General features: G+C 48.5%; 1 protein-coding gene across 1 annotated transcript; it reads left to right on the top strand.

The window, feature by feature from the left end:
• Positions 1 to 12: 12 nt before the first annotated feature.
• Positions 13 to 23,252, top strand: VCP (valosin containing protein). The gene is made up of 17 exons (XM_054809261.1): positions 13 to 371; positions 5,132 to 5,243; positions 5,618 to 5,790; positions 9,879 to 10,021; positions 10,993 to 11,123; positions 12,865 to 12,996; positions 13,404 to 13,506; positions 15,313 to 15,446; positions 15,699 to 15,834; positions 16,882 to 16,994; positions 17,653 to 17,817; positions 17,929 to 18,051; positions 19,108 to 19,320; positions 20,528 to 20,836; positions 21,734 to 21,889; positions 22,241 to 22,395; positions 22,811 to 23,252. Exons 1-17 carry the CDS (start codon positions 355 to 357, stop codon positions 22,914 to 22,916), a joined length of 2,421 nt encoding a protein of 806 aa, XP_054665236.1. The 5' UTR covers positions 13 to 354; the 3' UTR covers positions 22,917 to 23,252.
• Positions 23,253 to 27,971: the final 4,719 nt, after the last annotated feature.

Here is a 27,971-nt window from a genome sequence, read left to right as displayed (position 1 = left end):
CGCTTGGCTCGTGGCGATTGGGAAGGGAAAGCAGAGGGGCGGGGCCCGAGGAGGGAGAGCTCTCGTTCTTTTTTTCCCTCGTGTGTTCGTCCTCCCCTGTGGTTCCGCTCCTCCATTGGTTGAGGCCCTGGCTGCCTGGGATTTCCGATTGGTTAGCGCACACTGTTGCTAGGCAGGCGAGGCGGAGCGAGGCGGAGTTCCCCCTTCCGATGAGTCGGCGCTGAGGTTCAGTCAGCGTGAAGCGCCCGGATCCGCCGTCGCCTCCTGCCTGCCCCAGACCCACTGCCCGCCGCCGCCGCCCGCTCTGAGGAGCCGCCGCCGCCCGCCTCCCCTCGCCCCTTCCCCCCCAGCGCCATGGCCTCGGGATCCGAGTAAGTGTGGGCCGCCCGCCGGCAGGCCGCGGCCTAGGCCCTGCCGCGGCAGCGCAAGGCCCGGCCCGGCCCGGCCTAGGCCGCCTTATCTCGCCTCAGCGCGGTGCGGCCCGGGCCGGGCCCGGCGGTGGGCCCGATCCGTCCCCCGATCCCGCTGTGTCATGCAGGCCCTGAGGAGGCAGAGGCGGTGCCGGGAGGGGGATGGGCCGCTCCCCGCGCGCTGCTGCCGGCCCCCCCCCACGGCCGGGCCTCCCCGGGAAGTGTCGAGTCATGGGGGGAGGCCTGGCCAGGCCAGGCCTCCTGCTGGGCTCTAGCCGGGTCCCGAGCCGCCTGCCTGCCGTGCCCCGGCGCTGCCTGGGCCGTCCCGCCTGGGTTAGGCCTCAACCAGGGAGGGCTTTGTCTTCCAGGCCCCGGAGCGGCTGGCGGGGCAGTGAGGGAGGGAGAGGGATGTACCGGTCTCCTTCCCGCAGCGGCCCTCGGGCCGGGGCTAGTAAGTGACTTGGCATTAGTAGGGGCAGACATGTCGTGTGGGGCTGGCCTCTGTGGCAGCTGAGGCAGTCGGCTATATTTTCGTCTCCGGTGTCTTCCCTCACTCTGTTCAGTTCCAGGCTGAGGATCATCTTTCATGCTCCTCAGAAAATGAGTTGAGTAGTAGTGGTCTCTCGGCTCCCAGCCCATGTGCACAAGCTACTTCATTGCCCCTTGAGAGGGGTAAAAATAGAACTGAAGATAAATTTCCCAAATACAAGAATACTTGAAGTGACTTTTTGGCTTAGTCAGAGTCATTTTTGGTCTCTTTAGTGTCCTTTGTTTATGTTCTCCTTTTCTTTTGCAACTCCTGAAATTCAGACCGACTCAGTTCTACTGATTCAGTTCCAGCGAGGTGGGCCAAGCATTCAGTGTCTGTGGTAGAGTTGATGATGGAAGTGACGGTCTCAGAGGTGTATCTTGCAGCTGAGCGAGGTGAACAATGTCTTTAAAAATAAACTTATACTTTAGCAGAGCTATTTTCACCACATAGGAATCGACAAAAGTTACTCTGCAACTGAAAACAGTTAAATTTTAGTTGCTGTTTTTGGGTCAATGCTGGTGGCAGCCATCTTGCTGAATTGAGCTTTAGCATAGTGAGTAGTGTGGCAAGAGAGTGTGGCTTCTGAAGGGTTTCTCATTTTTGTGTGCCTACACGTATGTTCAGGGTGGTGAGAAACTACTGACAGGTTTTACCTTGGAAGCAAGTTTGTGAGGATATTGATAAAAACACACACCAGCATACAGAAGGCATGACTGTGTTCACTTCTGTTACCGAAGCTAGAAGTGGTTTGAGTCAGTGCCTTTTCACTATATCTTTAGCACAGACTTGCAGGGACAACTTATTTCCTTAGTTTTGGTGCAGCTTTGGGAGTTGGTAGTCCTTTTCACAAGAATCACTAATTGGTACTTACTTTCTACTCTTGCTTTTCATACCATCAACCGTAATGCATAGCCTCTGGGCCTTATCACATGCTGAACAAGGGGAGCTCTGACACAGAAAAATGATGAAGTGATGTAAGTTGTAAAAGGCCCCACCCCCACCCCATCCCTGTGTCAAATGGAGCTGTTGTGCTGCTTTACTGAGAGAGAAGAGCGGGGCTAAAGATGGGAACTGGGAACCCATTTATTGTTGATCTTTAGGGCTAGTACGTATTTGCTTCAATTTTATTGATGTCTTCACTTTATCTGCAAGTTTGGCCATTAGCTGTGCTGGGGATTATGTCATCACTTCTGACCTCTGTGTAGGGGCAGGCTTGATGCAGGCTTTGAATTTCCTTTTAATTCCAAAACAGCTCTAAAGCTACGTTTGGTTTATCTCTTTGTTGAGTCAGTGAAAGAAAGGAGTGAGAGGGAAAGTGTGTGAGGGAGCTGACAAAAGGGGCAAGTAGGGGAGATGATCTAGACGATTTGCACCAGGCTCTCTCTGACAGGAAACTCATTGAGGAGCTTTAAAATTTACCTAGGTTAGCTGTCTGTCCTGCCCTTTGCTGAAGTTTACCAGCATGCGTAGGGAAGTTGGCAGGAGAGAGCCCCAGCCCACGCCTTAGGCTTTCCTGCTTAGCATTTTCAGTTCAGGCTCTCCTTCCCTGATGCATAGATGTTGGGGATTGTCTGAGTGTGCTTGAGGTGCACAGACATATTTTGCTCTATCATCTCAGTTACAGCGCAAGGAACCCCCAGGAGAGATGCAATGAGGGCAAATGGTGATAATAGTAATACTCTAAATTACTACTGGAAGATGGGTAGTGCTTGTCTCATAAGGTCCTTACCCTTGTCTGTAGGAAAAATAACATCACTCTCCTGTGTAGCTGATGTGTAATTTCATAACACCTTTGTTTCTTTGTCTACAGAACTGTCAAGTCACATAACTGAAGCTGACCGTGCACATTTAGATGCCTGCATGCTGTTTCTTGGAGACCTTCATTCCATTTTTAATGCCTCCAAGCTTTTCAATTACTGCACTTAAAGCAATGTACTGACAACATTGATCCAGCCCTCCGTTCTTACTTAGGAAACTGTAGATTCAGTTCTTCAGGACTAAAACTTTTTTCTTGCATTCAGCAGAAACAAGTGAACTTCTTACTGTGCTCTTCAGCACTGCTGTTTGTCAGGAGGTATCTGGACTTCCTTTCTGGATTTATACAGCTTTTGATTTATTGACAGCTTTGGTCCAAAAACTTCCACTTGCTGCCCAGTTCCTCTTCCATTTATTTTTATCTTGTGTCCCAGACTGTTTTTCAAGCTGCACAGCAGTCTCTGCATCCTGAGGGACAGCCAGGCAGTTTCAGTCACAGTTTATGTAGCGAAGGTCTGGGTGGTTTCTTATCAAAGGCCTTTGGATCCACATCTCGTGCAAAGGGGAATGAGTTACAGTCACACTTTGAACAGGCTAAATAGTAGTGTTGTTTCTTTATGGTGTCCCTTAGCTCAAGTTTTAAAGTCTGCCTGTTAAATTAATTTTCAGTGGCCAGGAGCTAAGTCTGAGGCAAGGTTCTTACAAGTAAGTTGTTGCTTTATGTGCTATTTTAACCACAAGATCCTGTCTGGCCTGACAATGTGTTGGTTCTGTTTTCTTACTGCTCTCTCAGTTTTCCTGGAAATCCCAGACCTTTTAGGACTTTACCAAGACCACATTTTAGGCTAAAGATGGAATTCATGTGATTCTTCCTGATGTATCCAGCAGCCTTTCTTGTGTCTTTTTGGGTTCAGAGAATGGATCTGTACCCATTGAAAGGGATAGATGTCTGTTTCATAGCGCTTGCACTATTTAATGAAGAGAGAAAAAACACAACTTTCCCAGTGCTGGTAGTCCAGGAGAGACATGTTTTACAGCTCCTCCTCTTGTTTACTAAAATCATGTTGTCTCTCATTTCCAACATGTTTCCTGTGCCACCAGGGCTTATGCAAAGCATGAAAAACTCCTGGGAACAAGCTGGTTGCCCTAATAGGCTTGTTTGGTATCGTTCTGCTTCTTACGTGTTGGAGAAAGGAGCCAGTATCTCATAGTCTATCTTGGAAAAATCTATATCTTGAGCATGTGGGGGGACCTTGGGTAACATCACACTGTAGGTATGTCACCCCTCTCTCATGTACTTTTAAAAATGCGGTGAGCGTGCCAAGTGACGCACTGCTGCCATGGTCTGCGTTCATGCTGTGTAGCTGCTTGCTCTGCCACTTCCACTAAAGGTTTGATTTCTTCTGGTTGTTTTGTCCCTAAAGGAGCAAAATGGAGCCGAAGTGTACGGCCAATACCATTGTCTGCAAAGCTTCCTACCCTTTGCCAGTGCTTGCTGCTTGCTTAGGGCCAAGAAAGACTTTATTTTGTTTTCTTTGTCAGAATCAAACCACACTGTGCAAAGTTTTCTATTCCGACCTTAGACACTGGTACATCTGGACTACTTTGTGAAAGTAGTCAGGCACCCACCAAAGGAAGTTACAGCAATCTGCCACTGTTGCGAATGGCTAATGTACAACTTCCAAGAGCTCCTCGGGAATTAGTTGGTTCAAATTCATGTTTCTTTCATGGAGTGAATTATTTGCTGTATTAGGTTTTGAAGGAAAACAATCTGCCTTTCTTCCATTTCCTTGTCCTTTCATTTACTCCAATTTGTCAAGGATTGTTTGTGGTACTTTTTGTGGCGTAGTAGACTAGAGCTGCAGTGACTCTCTGAAGGTATTACAGAAAGGTGCTTATATCCTAAAAAAAAAGAAAACCCTGTTTTTCATGAGCACTTGAATATTTCTATTGGCTTGCTAAGTTTAACTAATAGGCCTCGACAGGCTAAACTCTTACAACTCTTCCTGTCAGGGGAGCTGCAGCATTGTCCTTTAATTCCCCTATTTATCTGGGATTTGACACCAAATAGACTTGAACTTTTGTTTCAGTGGCAGTGGTTACATGTGATTTCAGATGAGTCTGACTAATTCTTTTAGGCAGAACATCTTGCAGTCAGCAACATCTCACAGGCCACTTCTTTTTCATAGATAGCTTCATAGCTGTTTCCATTTGAGGATGGTAAAGTAGTTACACTTACTGACAGAAAAGATTGTGCTTTGAACTCCTACAACTGGTGCCTGGGAAAAATGTTCTCATTTGTCTTACAAGCAAGTATAGTTTCTAAAAGACAAGACAACGTAGCAACCTGTAGAAAATGGAGATGAAAACAGGGAGGTTGCTGGAAAGGGGGGGAGCAGTATCACTCAGATATAACTTCTGTTTTCTTCACCAGTTCTAAAGCAGATGACTTATCGACTGCTATTCTGAAGCAGAAGAACAGGCCCAATCGGTTAATTGTTGACGAAGCCATCAATGAAGACAACAGTGTTGTGTCATTGTCCCAGGTGCGTCATCTATAAAAGCAAAGCATTTAATCTGGTAATTTGCAAGCTGTTGCTGTGTATTAACTTGAAATGTAATTTTGCAATATAAATTAAGTATTTGTGTCAGAAGCTGTAGCAGTTACAAGTGAGGGAGGTGGGTTGTCTTGTTTTCTGACACTCCCATGTTAAAATGTATTTTGATTCTCAACTTGTAGAAGTCACTTGAGCTTGTGCTCTTAGTCTGGCTTCAGGATTAGCTCTTTACCAGCACAGTGGGAGCTTCTGTCCTTGTGGATTTAGTATATTGCTTCCAAGATGCAATTTTCCCAAGTCAAGTAACTTTCCTTAAATGCTTGAATTTTTTTGTCAGAAGCTTGTTCTAATGCTGTTTACAGGCAAAAATGGATGAATTGCAGCTGTTCAGAGGAGACACTGTTCTGCTAAAAGGAAAAAAGAGGAGAGAAGCGGTCTGCATTGTTCTGTCAGATGATACCTGCTCAGATGAGAAGATTCGCATGAATAGGGTTGTTCGCAACAACCTGAGAGTGCGCCTGGGTGATGTGATCAGGTGAGGACTTGTTTGCTAACTGTTGTGTATCCCTGGGTTGCCTAAATAATTTGTGTGCTGGCTCTGAATTGATTGACTCTGTAGCAGAGGCAGGGTCTGCAGGAAGTATCCTTACATCTTCCATAGCAGATCACAGAAATGTTTTTAAGTGCGTGTCTTTCATCAGAGATCTCCATTTACTTTTTCATGTGTTTCTGGCTGTTTGCATATTCAGATTAATACTAAAAAATTATGCTAAAGATTCTTCAAGACTCTTCAGGACCATCACGCGCGCAGGTCCTGTCATTAAATTGAATGGCTCATTTATCCCACTGTTGTCACAGTTATCTTCCCAAATTTACGTTGTGAGGTGAACTTGCAAATTTTTCTTGTCTAAATTTTTAATGTCTGCAGTGTTAACTGTGGTGGGCATTAAGCAACAATTGTAATTAATCTCATAGTGTCTGAGCTGCCCTGTGACAAACAGAAGTTAAAACTTGCTAGAAATGAGTGACAAAAACATGAAGCAGTGAAATAGCAAGGTTAAATATTCCTGAAGGATATATATTTTATATTTACAATAATTTTAAAATTAGGAATGCTTAAAAAGTGTTGCAGAAATTTTGCTGTGCAATGCTTGTAGAAAGTAGAGGGAAAGCATTGAATTATACATCTTGTCTTACAGGAGACAGGTTCCATTCTGTGAATGGGAGTAGGGGGAAAAAACCTTTGAGTGTTTATTAAACATAAAAATGCTAATTTGCAGGCTTAAATGTGGGAAGACTAACAGCTCTTCCTGGAGTGATCTCTGGAATAATCCTTAAATGCAAAATGTGATTCATACAGACTTTGTAGAGGAGAGGAATGGGGCTGTTCACGCATCCTTCTACCACTAGAAAATGCAAGTTTTAAACACCAGTGTAGTTGAAACAGAACAGTGCTTTGAGCCAGTCTGAGGATTTAAAATAAAGGTGAATCCTTACTTTAACCTGATGTGGGGTTACTGTTGGAGGTGTTTCTAGAGTGACAGTTTAGCCTGTGCTTTCCCCTTCTCTGCTGGACTGAGTCGGTACTGGTTCTCACCCTTCCAAATGTGTAATTCACTGCCTTAGCCTTATTGTGAGGGTCAGAGAATTTTCACATCTCTTGCCCTCAAAGCTTTTCTTACTGATCTTTAACTACTTTCTGTGGCCTGGTTTCTGCCAAAATCCAGATTCATCTGCTAATCGCTTCCTGCTTGTGGTCTGTCAACTGTTTTCCTTCTGGGCCAGTCTGTCTTTTCCTTTATGCTTCTGCTATATCCTCTCTGTAAAGCATGTGTTAAAACATATTAAGAGTCTCAAGCAAAGTCACGTATGAGAAGTTGCGTGCTCAGCTGCAGTTTCACATAGGCTTTTCTTAGCTGGCAAAGCCAGTTCGAGCTTTCCGCCACAGCTTGATGCTCTGAGCTGTTGTTACAGCAGGCTGTTGGTCCACACTGCAAAGTTGTAACTGAAGTGTTTATTTAAATAGGGGGAAGGAGCCTTAGGAGTTTAACCTAAATGTCAGCCTCCACAAAGTTGGACTGACAGACACATGGCTGCAATCTGGTTACCCCGGACGGTACTGTAAGAGCCTTTGCTCAGAATCAGGGTTATCGGCAACAGGGGCTCTGGTTTCTGTAGTAGGTTTTGAGAGAGGAAATGAAGGAAAGAGCTTCTCCCAGCTCCCTTTTCCTTGCAGCTGGTTCAGCAGTAGCTCCTTGTTGAAACAAAAGTTAGCTTGTGACTCTCACAGGTCTTTAGGCTGCATTAGTAACTTGTGAATGTGCCTTGGGGGTGGTGAGGGGGCCTACAGAAGAGCAGGGGGTAGGAGGAAAGTATGAAACTTGCCAGTGGTCTTAGATGGGGCTGAGAGGAGGGAAGGAAGGTGTGTGTTGTGAAGACTAACTCTTAATAGGCATGCTTTTTGCTGTGTCAGCATTGAAATTTTCTTATGCAGGTGAGAATTCTCACCAAGGCATTGGAGGGTCCTTTCTGGCATTGGTACTGGCCTGGGAAGGGACATCACTGCTTTTTCTATATAATAGAATTGTTTAGTTGGAAAAGACCTTTAAGATCAAGTCCAGCCATTAACTGACCACTGCCAAGTCCACCACTAAACCATGTCCCTAAGCACCACATCTACACATCTTTGAAGTACCTCTAGGGACGGTGACTCCACCAGTTCCCTGGGCAGCCTGTTCCAGTGCTTGACAACCCTTTTGGTGAAGAAGTTTTTCCTAACATCCAATCTAAACTTCCCCTGGTGCAACTTCAGGCCACTTCCTCTTGTCCTACTGCTTGCTACTTGGGAGAAGAGACCAACCCCCACCTGGCTACAACCTCCTTTCGGGTAGATGCAGAGAGTGAGAAGGTCTCCCCTCAGCATCCTTTTCTCCAGGCTAAACAACCCCAGTTCCCTCAGCCGCTCCTCATCAGGCTTGTGCTCCAGACCCTTCACCACTTCGTGGCCATTCTCTGGACATGCTCCAGCCCCTCGATGTCTGTCTTGTAGTGAGGGGCCCGAAACTGAACACAGAACTCAAGGTGCGGCCTCACCAGTGCAGGGTACAGGGGGACGATCACTTCCCTGGTCCTGCTGGCCACACTATGTCTGATACAAGCCAGGATGCTGTTGGCCTTCTTGGCCACCTGGGCACCCTGCTGGCTCATCTTCAGCCGGGTCTCGACCAGCACCCCCAGGTCCTTTTCCACCAGGCAGCTTTCCGGCCACTCCTCCCCAAGCCTGTAACCTTGCATGGGGTGGTTGTGACCCAAGTGCAGGACCCAGCCCTGAGCCTTGTTGAACCTCATACAGTTGGCCTCAGATCATTGATCCAGCCTGTCCAGGACCCTCTGTAGAGCCTTCCTACCCTCCAGCAGATAAACACTCCTGCACAACTTGGTGTCATCTGCCAACTTGCTGAGGAGGCACTCGATCCCCTGGTCCAGATCATTGATAAAGATATTAAAGAGAACTGGCCCCAGTACTGTGCCCTGGGGAACACCGCTTGCGACTGGCTGCCAGCTGGATGTAACTCCCTTCACCACAACTCTTTGGGCCCGGCCATCCAGCCAGTTTTTTACCCAGTTATGCGTATGCCCATCCAAGCCATGAGCAGCCAGTTTCTCCAGGAGAATGCTGTGGGGAAACGGTGTCAAAGGCTTTACTGAAGTCCAGGTAGACAACATCCACAGCCTGTCCCTCATCCACCAAGCGGGTCACCTTGTCATAGAAGGAGATTGGGTTAATGAGGCAGGACCTGCCTTTCATGAACCCGTGCTGACTGGGCCTGATGCCCTGGTTGTCCTGTGTGTGCTGTGTGATGGCACTCAGGATGATCTGCCTCATAACCTTCCTCAGCACTGAGGTCAGACTGACAGACCTGTAGTTCCCTGGATCCTCCTTCCAGCCCTTCTTGTGGATGGGTGTCATGTTATCTAACCTCCAGTCAACTGGGACCTCCCTGGTTAGCCAAGACTGCTGATAAATGGTGGAAAGTGCCTTGGTGAGCACTTCTGCCAGCTCCCTCCGTGCCCTTGGTGGATCCTGTTTGGCCCCGTAGCCTTGTGCGTGTCTAAGTGGAGTAGCAGGTCACTAACGATTTCCCCTTGGATTATGGGGGCTTCATTCTGCTCCCCATCCCTGTCTTCCAGCTGAGGGAGCTGGGCACCCCAAGAGCAACTGATGTGACTGCTAAGGACTGAGGCAAAGGAGGCATGAAGTACCTCAGCCTTTGTCACTGTGTTTTCCCCCACATCCGATAAAGGCTGGAGATTCTCCTTAGCCCTCTTTTTGTTGCTAATGTATTTACAGAAACATTTTTATTGTCATTTATGGCAGTAGCCAGTTTAAGTTCTAGTTGGGCTTTGGCCCTTCTAATTTTCTCCCTGCATAACCTCACAACATCCTTGCAGTCCTCCTGAGCTGCCTACCCCTTCTTCTACAGGTCATAAACTTTTTTTTTTCACCTGAGTTCCAGCCAAAGCTCTCTGTTCAGCCAGGCTGGTCTTATTCCCCGCCAGCCTATGTTTTGGCACACGTAAGTCCAGCGTGATGTGGCTAACTGGAGTTTTCTTCTGTTACAGCATCCAGCCTTGCCCAGATGTGAAATACGGTAAACGTATCCATGTGCTGCCGATTGATGACACAGTAGAAGGGATCACAGGGAATCTGTTTGAGGTCTATCTCAAGCCATACTTCCTGGAAGCATACAGACCCATCAGGAAAGGTAATAGTGCCTGTTATTGAAGTTCTGATGGCAGCCAATGTGAGATAGTCCTGGGAGTGAATAAAGAGAATTTCTAGAAGCTTGCCAAGATCTCTGCAAAGCATTATACTGACAGTTGTAGAGTGAGATTTTGTTGGTACTGATTTAATTTTTTTCCTCATCTTCAGAAGAAGGGGTGATATCTGTTACTGGCTGGCAGAGCAGCTTGGTAGTTCTCTTGTATTTTTTTTCTACACGAGATGAGAAGGCATCAGGTAGAATGCTGGAGAAAATCTCATTAAACTAAGTTGCTCCCACTTGATGGAATTGGGAAGTTGCCCACATATTAATTGGTTGGATATACCAGCTGGCAGCCCGACTAAATTCACTTCTTCAAAGTAATTTAATTAGTAACTAGGAGAGTGGTTAAAAAACTAAATGCACTTTTAGACTTGTGCTAGTAGCTCTTCTGCTGAAACAAACAGGTCCTAATACAGTATAAACAACAAGTTGAAGTTATCCAGCTTCTGTAGCCCAGCTTAGCCAGGAGTCATAGTGCAATATAATATATTATTCTGCTTCTGGAGAAAACCAGTTATAACTAGTAACAACTAGTTATAATAACTTCAAAATTTTTGTTAAGTTAGGGCGTTTTGCCTGTTTTAGAAATGTTAAATTGAAACTGAATGGAAAAGAAATGTGATTCCTTGCATTTGTGTTTTGTATTTAGGCAGAGTATTCTTTTCTATTGTTTGCTGGTTTTGTTTGCTGTTTGTTTCTGGATGAAATTTGAGAACTTTAACTGCTGCAGATCTAAAGGGTGCCAGGGTAGTCACAGTACATGGAGTTTAAAATGCAGAGCAGTGTTAAAAATGTCATCAGTGTACGCCTGTGTAACCTGCTTCCTTGTCCTGTGGGGCTGCTGGTAGTACAAGGGTCGACATTTTGCAGACATCGGTTGCAGCAGGCAACTGATGTGTGGGGTTTTACAGGTGACATCTTCTTGGTGCGTGGAGGGATGCGTGCGGTGGAGTTCAAAGTGGTGGAGACAGATCCAAGTCCGTACTGCATAGTGGCTCCGGACACGGTGATCCATTGTGAAGGAGAGCCCATCAAACGAGAGGTGAGCAGAATCCTGCCATGCAATTCTCCTACTGAATCCCCTCTGTCCAAAATCTATTTCTGTGATGCTGCTTCAAAGCAGCAGTGTTTGCAGTTCCCGTTTTGGCATTTTGTGTATTGAACGTAATAGTTAGAAACTCTGGTTTCAGGAGATGAGCTGCTGCTGCTGGTAGTCAGAGAAATGTACTTCCAGTGTCCTTTCTCAGATGCTGAGATAGCACCAGTGTGTGGGTTTACTGATGAGATGCCATACTTTGGCAGCAGTTGATTTTTGGATCTGCTTCCAGCTATCTCATGCTGGACTTAGATGCATCTTTTAATTCCAAAGTTCCCTTGATCCTTAGCAGGGAGGGCTGACAATGTTGCTAAATTTCATGCCATGTGAAAAGAAAGCGGTGCTTGAGAAGTTTGAAATCCCCAAATGGTTGATTTTTTTATTTTATTCCCTCAGCCCCAGTCCCTTAAGGTATCTAGCATTGAGCATCCCAAGCTTGAGGCAGCCTGCGTGGCTTGTCTGTCAGGTCTTGGCCACCTTACTGTTACAGAGTAGGAAATCTCAGAGAAATGAGCTGGGGCGGTTGCTTATTTCATAAAGTGCCTTTTTACTACTGGCAGATCAGGGTGAGAGCTGGTTTGTAGTTAGCTGCCTTCTGAAAAATTCACCTCTGTTTGACACTTGTGAGACTGAGTCTAGGCACCAGATGAGTCCAGTTTGGGCTGTTCAGGGCACAGCAGAGAAAGAGAGGAGCAAATTCAGCCAAGGCCACCAAAGTGATGAGGAGCTGAAGGTCAGAATGAATGAAAGAGGGGCTGGGAGAGTGGATTGATGTAGCCTGGAGAAGGGAAGGGAAAGTGGCAGGCTTACTGACAACTGCCTGATGCGAAGGGGTAGATGACCAGGGTCTTTTGAGAGCTGTGCCCCAGGACTAGAGGCAGTGGTATAAGCTGGATCAAGGGAAATTCCCAGTAGATATGAGGAAAAAGGTTTCCCCCAACCCTGGAGCAGGGCTCAGAGAGGGCAGGAATCTGCAAACCTGGAGACCTTCAGTACTTGATAGGGCCAGACCCTGAGTGACCTGCTTAAAGTGGTAGTTCCCATTTGTGGGGTTGGGACTGAGCCACTCTGAGATTCCAGGCTGTGTAATTTTATTACTTTAGTGTGGCCTAAAGTTACAGATGGCTAAAGCCAGTAGAGATTTGGACAGCCAAATGAATGGATGCTGTAGAGCTATACTGGAAGGGTTGGTTACAGTTGATCTTATCCGCACGTCTGGATCTTAACATTCTCTGTTAATTTGAGTCAACCCCAAAAGTCAACACTACATCTGAGAACTTGTATGATAGCTAGGGTATGTCAAGCAGTTAGAGATATCATTTACAGTTTAAGGAATAAGTAGATTTTATACTGAGCTTCATTGTCTGTTGCTATCTCTGTTGGCCACATCAGAGGGTCACAGAGCTTGTTTTGTGCAGAGTCTGTAGAGAACCTGGCAGCAGAGGCCATTATTCAAGAGGGTGGGCTTCAGTGAGGTCTAGACACATGCAGGTGGTTCCCTTTGTATGTCTGGGAAGACAGAGCTAAGAAACAATTGTAGAAGACACCAGGAAGACTTGAAAGTGAGAATCTCAAGAGCAAATAAATGGCTATGAGCAAAAACCTGGACTCCTGGGTTCTGTAGGCTGGGAGGGTTTGTTGAACTATTGTTTTCACGCAGATGTTTAAAATGTTTCCTTCCGGATAGGATGAGGAGGAGTCACTGAATGAAGTGGGCTACGATGACATTGGTGGCTGCCGGAAGCAGCTGGCTCAGATCAAAGAGATGGTGGAACTTCCCCTCCGACACCCTGCGCTCTTCAAGGCCATAGGGGTGAAGGTAAGTCCCCGCGTGTGCCAGGTGGATGAGTGGGCTCGCCCTTGGAGATGACTCTTGATCTCAGAGATTTATGAGGCATTGTTGGGGGGAATAAGTAATTTGTGTTACTTCAAATTTTGGTGTTAGGAAAGTATTTCCTTTACATGTTCTGGACACTGATTACAGTACTGGCAATTTGTAAAGCGGAATGATGCTTTGAATCACCGCTGTCAGTTACTGGCAAGGTTTTTGTTTGTGTGTCATGCAAAGTAGTAAGAGTGTTGATGGCAATACTGGGATGGCAGCTGTTGCATGAGTTTGCATCACAATTTCGGACTGGCTTTATCAAATGCTTACAATTTCACTGTGAAGCTACTTAAGCATTCAGATATTAGCTAACCACCTGAGTCCCTTGCCTTTGTCCTCAGCCTCCACGTGGGATCCTGCTGTATGGTCCTCCTGGCACTGGTAAAACACTGATTGCCCGAGCGGTGGCCAATGAAACAGGGGCTTTCTTCTTTCTGATCAACGGTAAGTTTGGTGGCTACTTTGGCCACGGATCTGCTGTGTGCTCTTCATCCATCTTACAGTAATGAATGGTGTTAATAGGGCTTGTAGAGCCACATTGTCTCCCTGACATTCTTTCTTACCTCTTTCAAGTGTGCCTCTGGGGACACAAGGAGGCCATTTGTGTGGAAGCATCTGTAACGGCACTTCCCTTAAGCTTGATCGTGTTGTAGCAGGGTGTTTGGAAGACAGCTTTGCAACACAGGGACTTGGATTCTGGCTGGGTGCTTGTTTGTATTGGTGAGGGCAGAGCTGGGAGTGAAGTGGTGACATTATTCTTAAGTATATGGGTGCAGGACACTTGTTTCTGTTGCTGCCACCATGTTCCATCCAGAAAAGAAGCTGGTCTGCTGTGGATTTCTCTTTCCACTCAAGTAAACCACAAGACCTGGTTTGCTTCACATAATGTTAGTTGGGAGGAACTTTCCTGAAAGCTGTAATGAGTACCTTGGGACGTAGCTACAAGTGAGAGAACCTCCTATTGATAACTTTCACCTGAAGCAGTTGAGGTGATTACTGGTTTATGTCCAGAAAGGACCAGATTCTGAATTTTCCTCGCTGCTTTCTGTCCCATTTTACAGTTGGTGCTGGAATAACTGAACATTTGTACTTTAGGAGTATAAAAGCTGCTTTGCTTTTCTGATTTCAGTCACGTAGGCCCATGAAAGTGATCGCAAAGGAGTGTATAGCCCAGAGTAGCAGTGACCAGCAGTAGGGAAGTGACGTGCTTTGCATCTCAACATATCAGATGTAAATGGGTTGGTTTTAACCATATGTCGCCCTTGTCATATAAGTCCTAAAGTGTGTGGAAGCTGTCACTGAATGCTAATGAGTCAGCCGTTTCGTTAGACACTTGTACTTCTGTTGCATAATTAAATAACATTGCCAGAGTTAGTGATGCATGCTCTGTCTGCTGGTCCCAAGCCTGGAGCTGCAGGCAGTGTTGTAGACAGAGCTGGTATGAACTGGTGAGTAACTGTAATGAAACATCGTAGAACCTGCCTGCACCACTGGCTCTGCAGCTGGTGCACTTTAGTCAGCTAGCAGCTTTGCACTCCTGAGGGTCAGGTTTCTTTTTCTTGGATCTTCTAGAAGCATACTTTCTCTTCATTATCACTCCTATCAGCACGATGGAAAAATCCGTAAAAACAGAATAAATCTGTAAGCCTGCACTAGTGTTCAGCAGTTGTAGGAGATCTTGGGGGATTGCTGTCCTTCCTTTTGGGACTGATGTGCCTATACATTTTTATTTTTTTACTTATTCTTTGAGAGGAGATGGAGTTTGGGTTTTTTGTTGTTGTTTTTTACTCATGTATGGAATCTAACAGAGGTAAATGTATACCTGTGTAATGTAAGGTGAAGGGAACTTCAGTATCTTACAGCTTTTCCCTTCCCTACCGTGTGATTCATCACCATACAATTTGATTGCTTCTCTTGCAAGCCAAGACTAGCATTAACAGTGTGTGATGGCACATTACAGAGAAGCTCACCAAGTGTGAAATAGGGTAAGGAAAGAGGCAGCTAAAGGTAGCTCATTGACTAGCGCTGCATTCTGTTAGAGTAAACTGAAAACACTGGAATAATAATAGAAGGTAATTCTGCATGCTGTTCTTGCCTGTTCAGCTGCAAATTTAGCGAACTTGGTTGGTAGTGTTTGCTTTGGCTTGAAATATAGATTGTCCCATGTGAATGCTATACCAAAAAAATTCAGCTGCATGCCTTGGGGCTAGCTGCCTGCCTTCTGGGTGCCACAGTGCTGGTATTTTTCAGGTCCTGAGATCATGAGCAAGCTGGCTGGTGAGTCAGAGAGCAACCTGAGGAAAGCCTTTGAAGAAGCAGAGAAGAATGCTCCTGCCATCATCTTCATTGATGAACTGGATGCCATTGCTCCTAAGAGAGAGAAGGTAAAGAAAGCCTGTAGAAGGTAAAAAGTATGTCTCTTTGGTAGCAGCTGATGTGAATCTCTGCATTTGACTGCAGGGTGAAGCAGTATTTAACTTTACACCTGATTTCAGTTGGATGTGAGAAGCATCAGATATGGTTCATGATGTTTCTTAACAGCTCAAGGCTGTTGTATTTGTCAGCTGTGGTGCAGTACTAGCTCTGGTGCTGTGTTGTAGAGCCTTTGGTCTAACCACTGCTTTCTGTCTCCACAGACACATGGAGAGGTGGAACGTCGCATAGTGTCCCAGCTGTTGACTCTTATGGATGGACTGAAACAGAGAGCGCATGTGATCGTTATGGCAGCTACCAACAGACCTAACAGCATTGACCCAGCACTCAGGCGATTCGGTAACCATGATTGCAGTCTCTTCCTTCTGTATCATGTGCTTTGTTACAAGCTGTGCTTCAGGCACCTTGGAAGGATTGAGCACAAATTAACGCTAAACATCATCTGAGTGTTGCATAAACTATTGACTTGTCTCCAGCTGCTTGTTTGAAATTAATTTCTAGGCTTCCAGCCTTTGGTATCATTTTGTGTGCTATATTAGGTTAAAACTTGCAGAAATAAATACTTCAAAGTGGGAAAGTGTGCTAGCCTCTATTAGGTGAAGCTATTTCAGGACACACTGAAGGAGTAAATGCTTAAGGGAATGTTCCTGCCTTAGATTGCAGAAGGCTCTGCATTGCCTGATTGCTCTTTCTTTTATTGATAAGAAGTCCTGTAGTTTCTGAGATTCAAGTTTTTGAAACTTTGCAGTGTGAGTGAATGTCTGGTGTATGATCGGTTGGTAAAGTCTGTAATAAAAAAACAATCAAGTGTGCAGGGGAAAACAGCCTCTTAGTGTAGTGAGGCATTTGAATGCACAGCTATGGCTAGAGGAAAATGATAGATGTACGTACTGTAGTTAATATTGCAGTAATATCTATGTTTCCTGCCTCTCCAGATACTGGGGCAATTCATGGTTTTCACCACTTGGGTACTGCTATGAAAGTTCTGAAAAATTAAATCTCTCAGTATTTGGAGACTCTTGTGCTGAGGACACAAAGGTAGAAATAAACAAAAATGTCTCATGGTATGTTGGTTTGGGGAAGCATATTTTCTTATAAATAAGGTTCAGAAAAAGTTACTAAACCAGCAGTCCTCTGTGTCATATAATCTTGAACTCTAGTTAATACAGTAGTCTCACTTTCCCTAAATGGCTAAAGCCTTTCCTCCTTCTCTGATCTGACTGCTACTGTGCTGATAGATGCTGCAGAGAAACCCAAAGCTCTGGCATTTTCCGAAATTGTATGTGTTTGTGCTTGTCATCATGTTGTTCAGTCAGAGGAAGGCAGCAACTGCGGCTCCTCTAGTTGGTGGAATCAGCAGCTCAACGTATGTTTTGCACTCCCCAGGTCGTTTTGACAGAGAGGTAGACATCGGTATCCCAGATGCCACTGGGCGCCTGGAGATCCTGCAGATCCACACAAAAAATATGAAACTGGCTGATGATGTGGATCTGGAACAGGTGAGTAGCGTGCTATTAGGAAAGCTTCTCTCTGCAGACAGAAGTTCCCAATGCTCTGTTTTGTAATGGAAGAGTTGTTAAGGCTTGATTGCATAAATGTAGTTGCTGATTTAGGATGGTATGAAACTAGGTGAATGTGGGATCTCTGGGCTTTCTTCTGACTAGTTTACCAGTAACCAAAAATCCTCACTTGCTAGTTAAGAGTGGCATGGCTAAGTGAAACAAACGTGTCAGTCCAGTCTGGAAGTTTCTTGCCACTGTCCTGGGTGGGTTTGTTGTGGCGTGCTCTTTAAAAGTTAAGCAAACCTGAAACAGCTCACACAGAGCTGGGTGAGCATTGTGGTGACACTGGGTACCGTGTGTATACTGGATGGTTCCTGTAACCTCTGTCCTGAACGAAGGACTGCAGTCCTCAGGGTTATCTTTCTTGCACACCTCTGAATTCCAGTTGCACCTTTGATCTCAAGTAGGAGGTGGAACAGCAGCGTCTTCGCCTGTTAAATATGTAGTAGCCCTTGTCTTGAATCCGCAGCAAAGCACTGATGTTCTTGTCCTCCAGAGCTTTGTCGCACTTCCCAGTGCGTGACCAGAGCATGCATGTCCCTTGCAGGGCGCTTGCTTGTATCCCTGTGAGTCATAGTCAGTGCTCTGCTTTCAGGTGGCAAACGAGACCCATGGCCATGTTGGTGCTGACTTGGCTGCTCTTTGCTCAGAAGCTGCTCTTCAGGCTATCAGAAAGAAGATGGATCTCATAGACCTAGAAGATGAAACCATTGATGCTGAAGTGATGAACTCGCTGGCTGTGACCATGGATGACTTCAGGGTAATGCAGGAGTGCCCCTCCTTCTTTTGGGTGTAATATCTAATTGCTTATCTGAAGCAAGTGAACATAATGTGTTAGAATTCATATAATGCTGTTTCCTTCCAACGATAGTGGGCTCTGAGCCAGAGCAACCCTTCTGCTCTTCGGGAGACTGTGGTGGAGGTGCCACAAGTTACTTGGGAAGATATTGGTGGTCTAGAAGATGTAAAGAGAGAACTCCAGGAACTTGTACAGGTAAGGTTTTTGACCAGATTTTGCCTAGTCAGCTTGAAAATTATAATAACAAAATCCAGAACTTCTTCAGATTCCTGTTTGGGTTGTGATCAGGGTAAAAGCAGAGGTTTTTGTGGCATTTGCTTGTAATGGACTAAAAATATGCTGTTCCATCTTAGTGAACTTGGAGAGGAAGGTGCTGGGAAGCAGCATCAGGCTTTCCTTAGCTGAGTCTACAGTGTAATCTTGGGTGGGTGTTGTGCTACCTGCAGAAACAGCAGCAGTTCTGCTCCTTTTAAGTGGAGACGATCACTGAGTGGGACCACTGCTGAGAATCCTCTTATATGTTGGCTTTATATGCCGGAAGGTGGATGAAGATTCTCATACAGAGAGCTTCCGAAGGGCTTCCCATCAGCGTTAGCACAGGGACAGGTGAGAGGTAATCGTGAAGCCTCCTACAAAGGGAAGGATGGGACAAAAAGTCATGAATCGTCTGTGGAAACTCCTGGTGCCTGCTTTGGGACGGTTTGGGTTTGATACGTTCCTCCTTTCAGATGGCAGTGTAGAAATACCTTGTCTGTGAATAAAAGAATCTAATTTTTAGTCTAATTTTCTGATGTTAAAATCATAACCTATCTCTGACACTTTGCCTGTCTCTGGAGGGCAGAACAAATAGGTTAGGTAATGAGCTGTTCCCTTTTGCTTCTGCAGGGCAGAGTGAAGTTGGGGTTAAGTGTGCTGGAAAACTGCTGGTACTTAGTTCTTAGAGGTAAATAGGTTGTTTAAGGCAGCTTTCCAATGTAGCTGTGGTGCTTTTCAAACCAGTGTCCATTTAAAAACTCCAGTGGCACTGAGCAGGCAGGGTCTTGTGTTTAACCCACCAGAAATCTCAGGTAGTGTTTCTGGTGGGAGGAGAAACAAAACTAATCTAGTAAAAGGTCCCTGCCCATGGCAGAAAGGTTGGACTAAATGGTCTTAGAGAGTCCCTTCCCACACCCAAACCATTCTGTGATTCTAAGGTACAAGCCTGTTCTGGCTCATCACGAGAGGTTTTTGTTTGGTTTTGTTCTCCTTCAGTATCCTGTGGAGCACCCAGACAAGTTCCTCAAATTTGGTATGACCCCATCGAAAGGGGTTCTGTTCTATGGGCCACCTGGTTGTGGTAAGACGCTCCTGGCCAAAGCCATTGCCAATGAATGCCAGGCAAACTTCATCTCCATCAAGGGGCCAGAATTGCTCACCATGTGGTTTGGTGAGTCTGAAGCCAACGTGCGTGAGATCTTTGACAAGGTAAGTGTTTCTTCTACTCCCTGTGCTGTGTTTGTGCTGAGGTACCCCCAAAACACTGTCTCCACTGCGTCTGTCTTGCTGGCCTGGTTCTTCTTTGTGTCTCTTGTGTTTTCCCCACTTGCACTGAGAGCAGGGGTTGTGTTCCTGAGGTTAGGGAATTAATTCTCTTCAGCAGCATAGCTATTTGAACTGTTTTCTCTGGCTGCAATTTGCATCTGTTGTTACAGGAGGATAAATGCCCCAGTGCCTTAGCAGTGAGGCTAACGTTAGGACGGCATAGATATCCTCCGCATCCCTGAAAACTTACCTTGACACCTCATTTGCCATTACCACCTACAGATTTTCAAAATAACCTGTGGGTTCTTGTCCTGCAACACTCCTACTGCCCAGTTGCCCCATAGTGTCGGCTCCTGTCCCAGAAGGTATCTGCATGGATTATCCTGGGAATCCTTGCTCTTGTGGTCAGGGGAGGTGCTAATAGAACAAAGTTGGAGGAGAGTGAGAGAGAAAAATTTAGGTTGGGAGGGAACCTTGGAGGCCATCTGATCCAGCTGTTTGTCCAGAGCAGAGAGGTGTGTTGGAAGTTTGATGAGGTTGCTCAGGGCCTCATGTTCTGAACATGTGCTAAGGGTGGAGAATCTCTGACCTCTCTGGGCTGCTGTGGTAGCGTTTGAGAGCTCTTGTTCTGAAGATTTTTTTTTTTCCCTTATTTTCAACTGGAATTTTCTTTGCAGCTGTTTGTGTGCCTGTGGTCTTTCATCCTTTTTCTGCACAGCTTGAAGAAAGATTTGGCTCCCTTTTCCCTATAGCTACCTACTAGATAGCTGAAGAAAATGACTGGATTTCCCCCTTCCATTGGATATATCTTGCCACTGATACTTGAGTGCCTAAATAACTGATTGGTGTCCCCAGGTCTTGCAGGGAGAGTTCTAGTCCAGGCTCCAGCTTTCCCTCTAGGCATTGGAGTTACCACCCTTCTGCCTGGTTTACAATGCTCCCATTTGGCTTGTTGTTCAGGAGAATTTAATTGAGGGTTCGTGTGGCAGGAGGCTGTTCTGGGGCAGCTCCTCCAAGTTCTCCTTGCAGCAGCAGCGCTCTGGTACTTCTCTGAGTTGCTTTAATGGTTGGGCAGGCTTAGTGTGAAATCAGTGTGCTCCTTGCCTGCTGGTAGTAATGTGGGGTAATTGTTCCTGTTTGCTTTTTGCAGGCCCGCCAAGCGGCCCCTTGTGTGCTCTTCTTTGATGAGCTGGACTCCATCGCAAAGGCTCGAGGTGGGAATATCGGCGATGGTGGTGGTGCTGCAGACCGTGTCATCAACCAGATCCTGACAGAGATGGACGGCATGTCCACCAAGAAGAACGTATTCATCATCGGTGCCACCAACAGGCCAGACATCATTGACCCAGCCATCTTGCGCCCCGGCCGCCTGGATCAACTCATCTACATCCCCCTGCCTGATGAGAAGTCCCGAGTTGCTATTCTTAAGGCCAACCTGAGGAAATCACCAGTTGCCAAGGTAGGATCTGGGTCTGACTTGGGTTTTCTGTGTGCTGCACGTGCTGCTCATGAGTTGACAGCTGATGGCTGCTCCAGGTGGTATGGAGCTGGGAAACCGTCAGTCCCTGAAGGATGGAAAGGAGCAGGTAGGGGCAGGTGTGAGCTCTGAGGCTAGGTATCAACGAAGCTAGGTGTCGGTGTGTAAGCACAGCAGGTCTTTGTCACGTAGTGGAGTTCTGCCCGCAGTGTGGGAACAGGAAACCTGTTATGGCAAGATGGAAAAGATTCTTGTACTCTGAAAGAAAAGTAAATGTAGAACGTGGGGGTGGGAAATGGAAATTGAAGAGGAAGCATTGCAGCTAATTGTTGCTGAACTCTTATCATAGGCAAGAGCTTGTGTCCTTTGTCTAGGGAACAGGCAATAATGCAGCTGATAGTCAAAGAAAGATGTCACATGAGAGCTCAAGCTTTTTTATGCTAAGCTTAGCTTTTTGGTGCTGTTGAGAAGGAGAACTTCAAAGGAGGTTGCAGTACTTACCCCCCCCAGTGATGAAAAGGAGGAAGAGGTTGGTCGTCTTGGTCTGCCTGTGCCCCATCTGCATTTCCAGTTTGACAGTGTTTCATTTGACTCCTAATGCTGAGACCTCAGCAAACTATACCCTACATCCACAAGTGCAGAGACATTTACAGCTGCTTCACAGCTTCTTGCTAGGTGTGCAGGGAGCGTGGCCTGCCTTTGTGTGTGCTTAACTTTCCCCAAAACAAGAATCTTAACTCTGGCCAATCTTGGAAAGAACAGATGTTAAAGCAGCACCTTTATACCATGGGATCTGGAGATACCTTCCTGTCACCTGAGGATGTGAGGTGTTAAGGAGAGGCCTCTTGCTTTTTCTTTTTTTTCTTCTTTTTTCACTAGGATGTCGACCTGGATTTCCTAGCTAAGATGACCAATGGCTTTTCGGGGGCTGACCTGACAGAAATTTGCCAGCGTGCCTGCAAACTGGCCATCCGCGAGTCTATTGAGAGTGAGATCAGGCGAGAACGCGAGAGGCAGACCAACCCTTCTGCCATGGTGAGTGGGGCACCCCGAGCTTCCCCCCCGCTCACAAGATGGACAGCCTGTGGGTGAGGTGCGATGTGTTCCTCTCTGTCATCCTCGCTTGAGGCTCTTGGCGCACAGCGTGGAGCTGGAGCAACTTGTTCTCATCTTGTGGGAGGTTGAGGCCCTCCTGGGGTGCCTCATTGTCAGCGTTGCTTAGAAGGCCCCCGCTGCAGCCCTGACTCACCGTCTGCTGCAGCGTCCCTCTCCAGCCCCTGCCTTGGCAGGTGTTGGTGCATTGTGGCCTGGAGGGAGGCTGTGGGCGGCTGTTGGGTCATGGAGCTTGGGCACTGTGGCTCACCTGGGCCCTCTGTCCTGCTGCAGGAAGTGGAGGAGGACGACCCGGTTCCTGAGATACGCCGGGATCACTTTGAGGAGGCCATGCGCTTTGCTCGCCGCTCTGTCAGTGACAACGACATCAGGAAATATGAGATGTTTGCACAGACTCTACAGCAGAGCCGTGGCTTTGGCAGCTTCAGGTAACCGTAGGGGAGCAGGGGGAGGGCAGCGTGGCTCAGCCGGCCCCAGAGCAGAACACCGAGGCAGCTTTCTGCTGGATTCTGGGTAATGAACCCCTATTCCACCGCGCTTTCCCGTTCTCCCCAGTGTGTACAGCAGCTAGGACACAATGTGGTGGGTGTGGGCTGTGCTGTGGAAGGGTTGTTGCTGCTCTATTAGTCCTCCTGAAGTCCATCAACCCTTTTACACTTAAAATAAGTGACATCCTGTGGCCATGTGAGCCTTTTGCATCACCTGCCTTAAGGCTTCATCCTGTTTCTCCTGCCTGTCCTACTTGGCACCGGGGTGTTGGTGTGGAGGGAGGGGATGGTGCTGAGCCATGAGGAGGATTCTGAACAGCATCTTTTCTCTCCCCTCCTGCACTGCTGCATGCAGGTTCCCATCGGGTAATCAGGGCGGTGCCGGTCCCAGCCAAGGCACAGGAGGTGGCAGCGGGGGCAACGTGTACAGCGAAGACAATGATGACGATCTCTACGGTTAACTTGCTGTCCTCGGTGGACCAAACTCCAAATCAGGCCACGTTGTACAGGGAAAAATCCAGTGTTCAGTGGACTCTCGGCTTCTTCATTCCTCAGTCAGAACAGTGTAGCTGCACGTCAGACTTTGTACAGGGAATGTTTTTTGCAAACACAAATCCAGACCGTTGTTCAGTTGGGAGGCAGACAGTGAATTAACAAGGAGGGGAACCAACTTAATTTCTGTTCTAGTTTTATGTGGCAGAATCAGCAGCTTTAGCAAAGGGTACAACGCTAGCCTGTATTAAAAAAAAAACCACACAAAAATAATAAAAAAATAATAAAAATCCCATAAAACTCTAGCCAGGCCCTGCAGTTCCTTTGTGTGGTGCTGGTGCAGTCTCTTAACCCGTGTCTTGGGTGCTGTCGGAGCACTCACGCTGGCAAAGTCCATCGGCTGTGCGCTTCCCTGCCACCTGCGGGCTTGCTCTTTGTTCTTAGCACCTCTCAGCCCACGCTGGTGGAGGAATCAGTGTGGCAGTGGCTCCCCAGGCCTGGCCTGGCGGAAAGCACTGGCTGAGAGCTGTCGCCTCTCTTGCTGCTGTGGCTGCTCGGCTACAAAGGACGTTTCCAGCAGTCCCCATTTGCAGGCATGAGGGGGCTCTGGGTTTGTGGTGCGGTGTGACAGTGACACGGTTGGGGAGGGGGGCAGCTTCAGCACAACACCTTGTGCGTCCCCTTGGGTTTCTGACAACAGTTTTGTCTCTCTGATGCCAGCTGGCCTTGTGTTGTGCCCCCTACCCAGTAGTTGAGTTCTTTCCTTTCTGGTGCTTCTAGCTCACTGCCTTGCTCCTTGTTTTATTTTTCCCTTCTCCAAACTGAAAAACATGTTTTGTGTGAGAGAAGCTCTGGGTCTGCTCCTGGAGCGGGGCAGGAGGCGGGCTAGGGCCCAGTCCTGAGCCCAAGGGGAAACAGAATGGCGTGCTGTTGGCTTTTAAGGGGTGCAGGGACTGGGGATTTCTGCAGAGGGTTAAATGCAGACTGTGGCAGAAGGTTGTCCTGGGCCCTTGGGGCTGAGTCGTGAGGGAGAGGGCAACCTTTCTTCCCCCCCTCCCCCAGCAGTAGCTGTGTGGGGCCGGGGCAGTGGGAGTTCTGCCCCAAGGCCTGGCAGATATTGTTGGGGGCTCCATCAAACCAGCTAGATCTCAGGGCAGAGGGGAGTCCTAAAATGGCAAAAGGATGGGACTATCCATGAGAGGGGGCTTGTGCGTAGCAGTAGGGAGAAACACACTGAAATTGGGAACACTGTGTTTAAATAGCACAGCCTCCTTTCGGGGGGAGGGGTGGAGGCCAGGAAGGCCCCTGGGGAGGGTGGGCAGCTCAGGTGCTCTGTTCTACTTCCACACTCTGCCAGCATGGCGCTTGCCCTGTCCTTGTGCCACCTCTTACAAAACGCTGCTTGCTCTGGCGGGGACACTGGCCATCGCTCCTCCTGTGGTACTGAGGTTGGGGGGGCTGGTGCTTCCCTTGCCCCATACCAGGCCTTTTTTTGGGTTAACTGGCACCTGGAAACTTTTGCTCCCTGCTTCCCTGCCTGCACTTTGTCCTGCTGCTCTGCAGGGACACAGATGCTGGCTTTCCTTTTTGTGTCCCACCAGCTCACTGCTGCAAGCCTGAGAGGCAGCTCCAGCCCGGGGTGGGGGGCCAGGAACCAGCAGCTTTCAGCCATTCAGGAAGGGGCAAAGGGCTGCTCTGTCCCTGTGCTGGGAGCTGCCCAGGGTTCTCCCTGAAACCTTGCCCAGCTCTGGCAGGAGGTGGGTTTCTTCCTCCCCACCACTTTGGGACTGTCGCCAGGGCAGAGCCACCCTGGCATCTCTTTCTGCTGTGGAGGCCTATGCAAGCAGGGCATGGGATGGTGGGGTGCGAGTCCCAGCCCAAGTCTTCCCCGCTGCCTCTCCTAATTGCAAATGCTAATTAAAATTAGCAGAAGGCCTGGAAAATGTTATCTCTCTTCCCTGCCACCTGTGGAACATGGCTCGTGGTGGGTACAGCACCCACAGGAGCGCCAAAAGCATCTGCCCCTGCCCCAAAGCCCTGTAAGCCTGCTGGGCGGCTGAGGGTGTCCCCCGAAACAGAACCTGCAGCAGCTGCTGAGCTTGGCTGGGTCCCCCCATCCCCATGAACCCTCAGTTGTCCCAGGAGAGTTGGCACCAGGGACTGGGTTTGGCCCCGGGCCTTGCTCCTTTCCAGGGGCCACCCCCCACCCTGCAGCAGAGACCCCCGGTAGCTGCAGGGGCAAGATCCTTCCCACAGCACCCTCCTCCCCTGCCCAGCACCTTGCTGGGGGGACTGGGCAACCCCCAAAGGCGGTAGGGGGGAGGAAGGGGCTATTGGCTGCGTCTTGCCCTGGATGGTGTGGGATTAGCAAGGGGGGCAGCTGAGGGCAGCCCTTTCATTGCCACCATGGCCGACATCTCCTTCTGTCCCCTTGTGGTTCCCCATGTGGCCCCAGAGCCACGTCCCCCCTGCCCCAGCCCTGCAGCCGGGCCCCACAGAGGACAATGCGACCTCATAGGGACCACAGCCCAGCCACGGTGGGTGCAGGATGGAGGACCTCCAGCCAAGGCATTGGGGTTAGAAGCTGGTCCCTGACCCAAGGGACTGGGGCCCTCCTGCAGCACCCCAAAACCCGGCGGCCCAGCAGGCTCTCCTGCCAGCAGAGGGCAGGCAGCCACCATGCTCAGCGGGTCCCCTTCCCTCTCCTGGCCGGCACAGGTGCCCTGTAGGCCTCCCTGGCCCCAAGGGCATCCCCCCCGCCTCGGGCATCCCCTGGCCCACGAGCATCCTCTCCCCATGGCTATCCCTGCCCCAAGGGCATCCCTCCACCATGGGTATCCCCTTGTCCGTGGATGTGCCCTCCCTAGTGACATCCCCTGCCCTATGGCATCCCTTCCCCATGGGTGTTCCTGCTCCAGGGACATCCATCCCCCTCCCCATGGCCATCCCCTGCCCCATGGGCATCCCTGGAAGCACTCTCAGCCCCCACGGCCAGTGGGGCTCTGCCCCTCAGCCTGCCCAGCCCATTAGCAGCTCACAGCCCTGCCTGCTGTCTGTACTCCAGGGTTCGCATTTTGCTGCATGATTTCATGGCCCTGAGCTCTTGCCTGGGAGGGAGCAATGAGCCATGGCCCCCATTTGGGGTTTCTCAGCCTCTGCCTAGTCCCCTCCCGAGGCACAATGCCCATGGGGCTCTCTTTCATTGCCTGTCCTTGTGTGCTGCTCCTGCTGGGTGATTTTTTTTTTTTTGGGCAAACTTCCTGGGTATCAGCGGGACTTTCCCTGGGTGCAACTTGTGCCACTGCCTCTTGCCCTGCCACAGGGCCCCTCCAAGAAGAACCAGGCACCCATGTCTCTCCAGCCTCTCCCCGCGCAAACCCCAAGGAGCCCCCTTCACCGTCCTGTTCCCAGCTTCACCACCCCACTGGGAGCCCCAAGGGGACACAGAGCCCTTGACCGGTCCCCCCTGCTCCCGCAATGTGGTTAGCACAGCTAACGCCATGTTATCAGGCGAGCAGCCATCCTCTGTGACCAAGCAGGTCATGTATTCATTCCCTTCCCCTCATTATCAGGCCCTGAAGGTGCTGCGCTCCAAGCAGACAAGCCAGATTTCTTCTTCCCCTCCCTACTGGCCTCAATGCTCCTGGGCACCAGGCTGGCTACTCCATTCCTTACCAGCCTCGAAGGTCCCAAGCACCCACCCAGCTCAGTGGCATGGGGTGACCCTGGCGCACAGCACGGTCCCCGCTGCCTGCGGAAGCGCAGCCCAGCATCTGCCATTGCAACACACCTCAAGGAAGTGTATTTTTTTAAAATATTTTATTTTGTTCTTCTCTCAGTACTGACATTACAAAAAAGAAAAGGAAAAAGAAGAAAAAAAAATTACAAAAAAAACCCACTATAAAACATTCAGGTCTCATTGAAACCGAGAAAAACAAAGCAGCTTGCATCTGCGCGCTGGCCTGTCTTCTCGCTCGCGGTGTCCACCAGGTTTCTCTACGTCAAACTCCACAGGGACCAGCGGAAGGAACCGGCGGCATCTCCTCACCAGCCAAACTGGGTGATTAATTAAGCAGCGCCTAATGGCTCTCCTCACCCTGTATGATACACTGTACAGCTGTACACCTGGCCCCGATGGATGCTCCACTCTCCCCACCCCCCCCCCGCCCCCAAAAGACCCCTTGTTTCAAGTTAGTGATTTCTCTTTTTAAAAAAAATGATTCCTGGGGCCAGGGGAAATATTTTGGCAGGGGTTTTCTCGGTGGTACTGTGGTGGAAGAGGAGCCATACAAAGCCAGGTTGAACGCGCCTCCTGTTCCGTAGGAGCCCTTTCCCGGGAAAAAAAACTGGCACGAGGCAGAGTGGGCCGAGAAAGGTAAGAAATATAAAAATTCTCCTGATGGAAATCCAAAGGTTTTAAAAAAATACAGCATTTGAAAACTAAGCCACCAAGCAGACTGCCTCATGCGCCTCCCAGCTCCACCCCGACGCCCAGAAATACCTTCAGAATGAATCGTCCCTGTAGAAAAATATATACACGTGCCTTTCTCTTCTTATTAAAATCCCTAAGATTGACTTCTAACACTATTAAAACCCACAGCTCTGCTCATGCCTGGCTCCGCTTTTGCACCCAGACTTGTGCTACAACCCCCCCCCCAGGGGTTTGATGTTCATGTGACTGAACTATCCCCTAAAAAAAAAGTCAGGGTGCACCACGCCAGGAACCCCAAAATGGGCAGAGAAAAAAATCTTTACAGAGTTTATCTAACAAGCTCTCTATATATGTATTTAAAAAAAAAAAAAAAAAAAAGCAGCAATGCAAACTCAACACATCTGAACAAGAAAGCTCCACAGTCGGCTTTCCCCCTCCTCCTGCTATCTGGGGCTCTGTGGGCAGCGGGTGCAGGCAGGGGCTGCCCATGGGCACCGGGAACAGCCCCGGGTAGGGGCAGGAGGCTGGATGGGACCATCCCCATGCACTCCGTTGTTTGGCACAGCCGAGGCTCGGTTGTAGGCTTGGCACA

Source organism: Grus americana, chromosome Z (assembly GCF_028858705.1).
Source record: "Grus americana isolate bGruAme1 chromosome Z, bGruAme1.mat, whole genome shotgun sequence".
Lineage (NCBI taxonomy): Eukaryota > Metazoa > Chordata > Aves > Gruiformes > Gruidae > Grus > Grus americana.
Note: the sequence above shows the minus strand (reverse complement) of the source record. Positions and strands in the feature narration are given on the sequence as shown.

Bases quoted from the DNA above. Each gene is read 5' to 3' on its own strand.
- VCP (XM_054809261.1), top strand. The intron at 15,835-16,881 runs GTAACCATGATT...TGCACTCCCCAG, and splicing joins CCCAGCACTCAGGCGATTCG to GTCGTTTTGACAGAGAGGTA. The intron at 21,890-22,240 runs GTGAGTGGGGCA...GTCCTGCTGCAG, and splicing joins AGACCAACCCTTCTGCCATG to GAAGTGGAGGAGGACGACCC.